This window comes from Opisthorchis viverrini (assembly GCF_000715545.1).
Source record: "Opisthorchis viverrini unplaced genomic scaffold opera_v5_103, whole genome shotgun sequence".
In the NCBI taxonomy this organism is placed as follows: domain Eukaryota; kingdom Metazoa; phylum Platyhelminthes; class Trematoda; order Opisthorchiida; family Opisthorchiidae; genus Opisthorchis; species Opisthorchis viverrini.
The window spans coordinates 1,463,273-1,473,430 of record NW_008751758.1 but is presented as its reverse complement, the minus strand read 5'-3'; the positions used below and the strand labels follow the sequence as shown (position 1 = coordinate 1,473,430).

The window sequence follows — 10,158 nt, the reverse complement described above, 5'->3', positions numbered from 1 at the left end:
CGAATTGCGCTGCGAACATCCAACAACTTGTCCATTCTGTATGCAACAGTGCTGAAATGAACCGTCCACCGTGCTAATTCCTGGCAGCACATAGAGGTTCCAGTCATAGAAATCATGGCTTAAGCTGGCTGAGGATTGCAAGTGAGAATCAATAACTGAGCTACTAAAATATGGATCACATGACTGCGATAGAAGGCGTCCCGGCGAAACAACGAATAGTAGTCACAAAATACATATTCTCTTCAAGAAAATAAATCAGAACATGTGTGAATTAAAGTGAACAGGAAAGCTAACGGGTGGTGGTTCTTGTTCAACAAGGGAGGGCGGGTACGTGGAAATGGGGCTAAGAAAAGCCATGCCATTAGTTGTAACACGTATCAAATATAATCAGATTTCAATTCCGCAACTCGCTTGTGAGCCATGTGCAAGAAGCCAATACTGCAAACGGCACTGACAAGAAAGATGACTTCAAACCAGCGTTGATAGAAATGGAATTGAAGATCACCAAGAACCTGAGTGAGTATGCTGCGGTATTCTGCAGTCATGTTCATTCGTAAAAGTAGAACGGATGAAACAAAGTAGGTGCCCATGATCTGTGCCAGAATAAGGACAATCACACCAGATGAGTTTGAGCTGGCTATGGCATGGAAAAACCGGGTCAGGGTAATCAGTAGTCCTCGAATGGAAGTGACCACAATGATCCCGACAAGCCAAAATGATAACTGTTGGGACCAAAACTTCACGTTGAACTCAAATCCCAAATAGTGGACGGCAATTGTAATGCCCTGGGTTATTGGGTCTTGACGTCCAATTCGGTTGAACAAAATGTTGATGGTGGATATGAATATTTTCCAAAAGCAATAGCCACAAAAGAAATAGCCCAACAGGTTGAAGTACCTGCCTTTCAATGTGCGTGAAAACTCAATGCGCTCTTGGGCGGTTCTTAAGTAGTGAAGTTCGAGGAAGAGTTGACGACTGAGATCTTCCAAGGTCGATACCTGTAAGGAGAGGATAGAAGATAAAGACAGGGCGAGACCAAAATACTATTGATGTCATTGAAGTCCCTAGACTGCCTACCGCAGAAAACTTACGGGTGCTCACAACAGGGAACACCACTTTAGCCATGGCGATTAGCTACCAACTGTTTGTGAAGAGTGGTTCTTTCGTTAAAATCAATATAACCGTGATAAAGCCAACGTCTTGGCTATTTACCACCATCAACAGGCTCCAGCGAGTAAGACAACATCGCTCAAATGCCCGCATACCATTGATAGATAGGTATGGTGGTTGGGGCAAAATAAACAGCTGCTCATGAAATCACACCACGTCACTGACTAGCTTGCTAATAGACCAAGTAGGCTACGGGATGTTAATCTGATTCCAGTGTCACGGTTGGCATGTGGTAAGGCTGGTTGAAAGTGGTCAGCCCACCTAGTCAATTAGGGAAGTTGGAGCTGAATAGCCACGACAGAAGGAACAGCGGATTGTGGTGCTGTTGGTATCGACGCCATGTGGTGGGTCATAGGAAACACCTGACCACAGGAGGCACAGTTTCCACGTTTCGCCAAAACAACCAATAGTGTTGTCAACGCGGCAGAACTAACAACCGATTGTCATCAAGTCAGGCCACAGACGTCATAGAAAAAACCTGACCACAGGTGGCACAGTTTCCAAGTTTCGCCAAAACAACCAAGTGTTGTCAACCGATTGTCATCAAGTCAGGCCACAGACTGAGGCGCCGCTAACATGTGATGCGCCGGCAGATGTCAAAATGACTAGGCTAGGCAGAAAGGATAAACGACTGATCTAGATAGCCAACATACCCAACGGATCCGAGGAAGCTAAATTGAACCCCTGCGGCGTGGAGTGTCAAGGAATTTCTCTCATAGGATGATGTTAGCACAAGAATGAACAGCTAATGTGATATTTCATTGTTTATCACGGCAAAAATGTTACTATTGGTTGAAGTACCCAACCCAGCGGTTGCAGGTAGATCAAGTGAAAAGTCCATGTGTCAACTGGGTAAAGTGAAAACCAGTAGGAGGCCGTCGAACAATCAATCTGAATGAACCTCTCAAAAGAGACTTGTCTCCGGAAGGGGGAAAGTGGATCACACTAAACGGGACAGGGAGATCGTTGAGCACTACAGAATTCGAAATGGATAGACACAAATTCATACTAAAATCAGACGGAAAAACTTCACCGAACGGATCTGGAACAGAGGAGCCGCTAGTGGCAATGAAGTTTTAAAGACTCGCTTCAGCATAATGAGTTAAGTCATTTAAGCCTAGCTTTTGTTGCCAGCGCAATAAAAATACCAAAGACAGGCAACTTTCTGAGATAGAGAGCGAAAGGACTCGTCGACAAAGCTTGCGAACATCTTGTTCACGCAAGCAGTAGGCAACTGCGAATTTCAAAAGTAGAAGTCACTGTAAGCATTGTTCCCAGCTGACAGCATTCCAGCTGTTTGTTAAGGGTACATCCAAAATATTAGAAAAGAGCTGCGCAGTCTATAGGAAATCTCATGCCGCAGGACGAACCTTGCACAGACACGAAACGATCGAAACAATAGGGAGGTAACGAACAGGAACCAACCATAACTTTCAGTGCTGTAACGTCTCACATCTCTGCGATTCGAAAATTTTGAATAGTCATACCCGAACAGCCCTCTAGGGGTAGAAGATCCTCCACTTGAACTTGTCATAAAAACGAAGCAAAGATAAACCAGGCTGTTTTGACACTACTTCAGATCAATGTTTCTAGACTGTGTACCAACTGTCTTTTGGGGACTTGAAACGGCTCGATAGTGCGCTTCCCAGCGAAGAATGGACATTTCCACGAAGCGGAAGATAAAGGTAGTCAGTCTGGAAAGCCTGCACCTTTTAAAAATGTATTCCAGAATTAAAAATTCACCCTCAGTTAAATCGGACTACCAAGTTTCCTTATAAGTCATACAAAATAGAGTATTCCCCTCAGCATCTGTGGACACTTTCTGCATCACGAACTCCTTATATTTGAGCGTCTCCTTTAGAGCCTATTGTGGAGTACAGAAGTGGCTGATTCACACGCCTTCGAAGGAACACATTGAAACAACGATCATATTTGCCACCAACCCGTTAGATGTCACTGACGCGGTTGATGTCATTGGCATGAATGCAGCACTACGGGACGCCGTTCATTAGCCTGTTTCAGGCCACAACATTTACACCGTAGTTCTTGTTAGGACATCCCTTACAGATGCGACAAGCGCGAAGACAGTTCGGCATTCGGCCAGTTCCGAACATCTATTAAGACCCTTTTTGTTACCATGATCTTTTGCTAGGCATTGTGCGGTTGGTATTCGAGTTTGACTAGGAGAATGAACATATGCAATAAACACCTCACTGGAAGTCAGAACACCTGACACGTTTAGAAAAACTGCTGGGCAAAATGACTCTCACTATTCAAAGCTGTCAGATGACTCTCCGGTTAATTTCCTTCACAAAAAAAAAAACCGATCACCACAGAGACGTCTTCTCGTACACACTGTTAGGATCTTGGCCCGTCTTGTATCTGCATGAGGAGCATGGTGCAGCAGAACCCATCAGTTTCAAACAGCTGGCTGACACGCATGTTCGTTTTCATTAAGGTACGTACCAATAATGTCTGCAAGATGTTCTAATTAAAGTGCTGCAATTACCTATCCTATTCTACAAACTGCACTGTGAAGTTGAAAAAGTTGGCATTTACAGCAGCTATCAGTAATTTTAGGCCACGTAGTGAAGTAAGTGCCCCTCGTTCAAATTCGACATACTACAGATATGGACTGGAACGTTTTCGCGTCCATTCGGCACCATTATCACTATAAAAGCCATGTGCAAACACGTACAGTGAAGCACATGAAGTGGATTTTAGCCGAAATATGACATCGAATAGGACAGATGTGCAAGCTCAGAAAAACAGCTCACGGGAAACGTACTTCTGCCAGTAGTGCACGTTCGTTTAGCCTGGAAGTAGAGATGGAGTTACCCACAGAACGTAAGACATTCCACAGCCGACTTTTCTCAGAAGCCTGAGTCTGGAACAAAAAATTAGTCAAACAGAAGTTGGCGTTGTGACATGGAAACAACAATCCCACATGAGCAGTGATAACCCCTGAACTAATACAAAGACTCTTATGTTGTAGATCCTAGAAGTATGACGAAACAGTTTTGCACACCGTAAAGGTCGCATAAAAGTAGTAGTCCGGGGTTATTGAACGCTACATAAGGTGTACATAAATTTATCCTGAAAGAACCGGCTTTCCTTCAAACTGTTGCTTTCTGGTCCCAGGCAGCTAGGCATTCATTCCATGAAGTTGACAACATATCTCAGAAGGGTTCGTTGTATAGTGAGATAGTCATTGTTGAGGTGAACAAAACAGAGAGGTTTTATTGAGACAAAGAATGTAAGCAGAGAGAAACCCGAACAGAATAGTGCGGAATCTGCGTTGAAAATTCAAACAATACTCATATAACCAGAACTAGAGAAATGCCCAAACGGCCATTCAGTGGCTTAGAGATTTAGTTTACGAATAGATAATATGTTCAACCAGGTACCGCTGATACAACTAGATCGATTGGATACTGAAGTTTGTCCGACCAAAGTCGAGCGGAATCCTGCAATAAAGGATGGATTAATCATTCGGGTGTTGTAGATTGTTGCCTCACAAAACGGGTGAAATCCTCCTCCACCGTGGCCCTGTGATACAGAAGTAGTTCAAAATAGTAGGGACGTGTACAGTAATAAACTTGTCAATTAATTGCTCGATTGATTGGAAAAGGTAATGAGAATGTTACATTGGTCCTCTTCTAGAAATTTATCTATGGAGAAAGGACTTTACGGTCCTGGAAGTACTATCATGCTGGAAACGTGAACTGTTAGTAGGAGCTATTCAAGCACGCCGAACTACGGTTGCTCTCCTCCGGAAAGATCAACCCCACGAATGTGAGGAGCCGTATGGCGACCAAAGACCTCAAAAGTACGTTCAAGTCAGCACCGACGAAAACGCTGCCCCAGGATGAATATCAATTTAACCAGGAGGCAACAACCACTCAGTAGGTGCAAAAGATCTCGCTGAATAACTGGCAACCACGCAAGAACGTCGGACGGCAAATATATTCAATGGATAGCTGCAGCAAGGTTTTTCTTCATTCAGTCATAAACAAGGATGAATGACGAATAGAAATCGGAGATATTTAGGTACATCAATCAACCCCTAAGCCCACAACACCGGTATATCAAGGAAATATGAATAGCGAATGTGTGGTAGTGGACTGCATCAAAATCACAAGGCGAGACGGGCACAGAAACTGGATCACGCGCGCAAATCGTGTTTCAATAGCTTAACTGCTTGACTTCTCGTTACAAGAAGATACAACAAGATACCTTAGTGTGTATTTCAACTGCAAAAACCATTTCAGAGACCACTTTTCGTCCGTATCACCAGAACTCGCTAATTGTATCGAAATGCGATCTCACTTGATGGCACTGGGGGAAAAAATGCTCGCTACCATCATAGACAAATCACGAGATATACCGTATGTACACTTGAACTCATCATCAATAACCACCCACGGGAACCTTCAGAAAGGGACCAATAAGAGACGGAGATGTGGTTTTCAGCGGCAGACTGTAGAACACGCTACTACTATGAGCTGGTCCACAGAGAGATTACCCTCATTTAGGTTCCATTACAAAGTACTGTGATTTTCGCTCTACTAAATTCCTTGTCGTCTGCAAATAGCGCACTCACTCCACGACAGAACACTACATACGATGCCATCTTTGAAGGAAGGTAGGGCTTCTTGAGAGAATAAACATGAAGCGTCTCTTGCGCCTTTTGCATCTGGTTAATGGAAAACCCGGTGACTTTAGATGATTTCAGTGACGCATGTCACAGTATGATTAAACTAAGCATTTCATCCGTGAATATATGGAACTGGGACATACTACTGAATTAACAAGATCCGTCGACATGCTTGTCGTTGGAGCCAGTCCTCTAGCCTGGCACATGAATTTCTGTTCTGGATAGCTAGACTCCAGTATGGAGCAAAAGTGGAAATACGCCTGCTCGACTACGAGTGCTATATACTGGGAATCAAATAAATAATGAGTTATCATGTGTTTCTCCATTGCAGCGTTACCACAAGTCACACTTGTGCTAAAAGTCCGAAATCGCTTCTTTCAATAGCGGCAGACAACATAGAATTCCATAGATATGAGGCAGTTGGGTAGAAACTGATAACGATATCGGCTGTTTTTGTGTGGCAGTCGACTCAGATATCCGCACAAGAAGGCAAGGCGAACTTCCGTAGCGAGGTTTTCTTCTGAGGGCTGATTTTGCTACTTCTGTCCTAGGATGCAAGGGAAGATTTGCAAGTAATCTGAGGCTGTACATTTGCCAAAAACATCTCCCGCACGTTCTGTGGCCAGAATGTCACGTAGTCGGGAAGATTTCAAGTAATCTGAGGCTGTACATTTGCCAGAAACATCTCCCGCACGTTCTGTGGCCAGAATGTCACGTAGTCCGCACCCGTTATCCGGCTTGGTTTACGGAAATAGAGGTTTGACTTCCAGGTTTATTTCGTAATGTGGCACAACACTTCGCCTTTCAAGAAACACTGGGCTACAAAATTGCCCCTCGAAAAGAATAATCTCCTTTGAAGTGGATACGAAAATAAGTCATCTTTTGAAATTGTTATGAGCATTTAGATACAATTCAGCTGCAGTTGAGTGTCTTCAACAGCTTGCCCATGGTTTATTCGTCTTTGACATATTTCCGATGTATTGGTATTAACCGCACTTGAGAATGATCGGCACCAGCCAAATAAGCAATATTCCAACAGGTTCCAGCGGGCTTTTGCTTTGATGGACAATCCCCATTTTTCCACTCGGTGACAGACATGTTTTGACGTGTGGCAGACGTCTCACTAGGCACACCCCAACTTGTGTAAGTACGCGACTTTGCTAAACACACTCAAAAGCACTTTTAAGCCCACGTCATCGTGTTGATGGCAATTTCAACGGCGCTCGCACGCGTTCCGCAAAACGGACACGTAACGGGACTGCTACCTGTTGGTCACTTCATTTCCTTCAATGGTACATCAAGGTATGGTTATCACGCGGCACTGTCCTGTGTAACCCAGGCAGATTAGCTAAACAGTACAATGACACTGTTGTGTAAGTAGCTGAGGCTGGTCAAACGACGTTGAGCTATCGCAACCTTAACAGTGTGGCCCAGTTGCGTAAGAAATCAAGTTTTTCACTAATTAGCTGGTCTAATAAGCTGCGAACAGACCGTCACCTGTACACCAAGCCAAAATAACTGGTACAGTAAAACTTACGCCCTATAACACTGAAACACAGGGTGTGGCTAGTGTGTGTCTCCGATATCGTCAAGTCAACAGTCCAACACATCGCCTAACCTATTTACGTCACTGGTGTGCATAATTAAACAAAAGCAAGATAGCGAAAAACACGTTTGCAAACAAAGTTTGTTTTGCGAGAGATTCACCTGAAACCCAGCTGAATCTCTCGTTTATGATGCTTTTAAGCAACCAAATGCGCTGCACAAGGCCGCCTTATGTTTCAGCTGGTACGACATTCGAGATGCCACGATAAATGGTAAAGACGCAATACACTACACGTAAGGTTGCTAAAAACTCTCGACAGCCCACGACCGGTACATACGGAACCCTCCCGGTGGACAACTCATAGGCAGCCTGATAAAGATAGGGCCACGCTGTCTCAAATCATCGTCTAGCAATCTGATAACCAACGGAGTGGTGTGAAACACATAACACGGTCTTAAGTTCGCATGCTGCTATTTTCATCAATCCCAAGTGTCCAGATTTCTGATTTCGGATAGAGAAATTAGTCAGCTTCCGCTGCTCTCGAGCCACGTTCGTTCGAATGCTGTCAAAATAGTTGACAAAATTAGGAGTGGAACATTACTTCCACAGGCAGAAGCCGAAAATGACGAAACAAGTGGTGAGTCTGCGTAACTGAGTTAAAAAGTCAAATACCACATCTCTTGAACCTTGTAAGACATGGACCATGGAAACCGGAAGGCAGCAAAGTCGGAAATCAAGGAAATGAACCGAATTTATGCACCAGCACTAACAACGACTGCTCAAGATACTGACCGGTTATAAGGCTGAATATAATGTAATCTTATGACAAGAAATAGTCCGTAATGTAGAGAGGTTGATGAGAGTTGGGAGTGACAGTCAGTGGTGATTATCTTTTCCACAACCACAACGGCGGAGATGGTGATGCTGATTTACACCTTACTTCTATCAATACAAGCTTACGAGAAGAATATAGTGACACCAAGCACAAGAAAGTAAAGCATGTTAGAAACATGCACGATTCAGAAACTCACACGGACAGATGCTTCGAACTGAGCCAAGGCAAGACGGCGCCGCTTGACCAAGATCATATCCATCGTCTGCATCAGACGTCGTTCAGCCGTTTTGATCTCTGCATTTGAGACAGATTGCGCAAAATAGGTCATACAGGTATAGGGATAATTGACCGCACCAAATCCGGACAGAAGCGCCATAATGGTGACACCGATGACCCCTATCCTGCCGGTACATTGTTCAAAAGATATAAGGCCATGTTTCGGGCTAATGATGGGAAATGAACTCCCCACTTTCCAGAACAGGTATAAATATGCCACCATTGCAGTCATGGTGAACGCAAGCCGAAATGACCGAGTTTGGGGGAAAAATCGGAGATTTTTAGAAGAGTAAAACGATATGTAGAACGGGATAACAAAGATAACATCCAACAAAGTGGCGAACAGCACCAATTGCCAATGGATCCGTCTGGATGAGGCAGCGAATATGTCTAGGATTTCGAAAATCACTAGTTCAAATAGCGTACATGAAAGGGCAAATGTAAGTGAAAATATTATCACAACAATTTTACTGTCCACCTCGTAGTCTCTGAAGAGCTGCCTTAAGAAGAATAGCCAACCCACCAGAAAGAAACATAGTTGGGAAAACAGTAAAATGAACGAGTCCCATAGAAAGCTCATTTTTTTGTTATAGGTGTACAAAACAGTCCATTGTCGTCAGTGTGATAATGTAGGACGAAATCAATGCCAGATCCGGGCTGTTGTGCTGATAACTTCAATATTTCAGGCCAAAATGAACACCATCAAATTAAACGTGACTGAGTGGAAAGCTGAAACAAGAAAGTAAACAGTTTGTGAGGGACGGAAAACGGAAGTCTTAGCTGGAACCTAATACGGATTGTCCGACCAATAGTGATTTAGGAGGCCTTTTACGCCAAATAAAATCATTGGAAAGCGATATCTCTTTGAACTTAAGCCAAAGTAACAACAATTTATCACGAAACTGTGCGTCTATGCATCACTGCGGAGAAACCCCTGTGGCAGAACTCAATGTATCAGAATTCAGAACCATGTGCAAGAAAATCAACTTCCCAAGAGCTGCATTTTCTCTGTACCTAAGTTCCAACTGGAGATCAAGAATCATGCCCGTTTAGACAGGTACATATAATTTTTCTTCACTATCACTGAAAATCATAGATTAAACACGATAACAAACGTTACGTATCGCTAATGCGTGAAACAGTTTAGCAGTGACTAGGCTAAGTGTCTAGGCTTTAGCGACCTGACAGTAGCTGAGCCCTCGTGCTTCCTTCGGGTGGTATAGCAGCTAGGCACCGAGAGGGCATTACGGCTGAACAGCTAGGCACCGAGAGGGCATTACGGCTGAACGATTATTATAGTTATTTATTTATTGAGCGAAGACGTAGAAACCAAAAACGGCAACAATACAGTGAAAGTGCCTTCCTCCATGTGATACTATCACAGGGGCTGAAGAAAGCTCTTGGGCGGCCTACCACTGGTCCAGCACATTTTGAGCTAATCAGTCCCCGGAGTTGAATCAATCACACTGGCTATCTGGATGCTAAACTGGAGACACTCACTCATTTTCAAACTAAGGTGACCAGTGTCACACAAGAGAAAATACTTTGATATGTTTAATACCGTCCCAATTGTGACGCAAGGTAGACATCATGCAGCGCAATGAGTTGAAAAATATCAAAAAAGAGGGATTCAGACAAGTATCCCGGCATATCAATTTGCAGACTGCTTTTCTT

The 10,158-nt window shown here is 43.8% G+C and overlaps 1 protein-coding gene across 1 annotated transcript; it reads right to left on the bottom strand.

The window, feature by feature from the left end:
- Positions 1–283: 283 nt before the first annotated feature.
- T265_05448 (hypothetical protein) lies at positions 284–9,216 on the bottom strand (the record flags this gene model as incomplete). The annotated part of the gene is made up of 3 exons (XM_009170455.1): positions 284–998; positions 3,959–4,057; positions 8,405–9,216. The coding sequence occupies 3 exons, from the start codon at positions 9,062–9,064 to the stop codon at positions 378–380; spliced, it is 1,380 nt and encodes a 459-aa protein (XP_009168719.1).
- Positions 9,217–10,158: the final 942 nt, after the last annotated feature.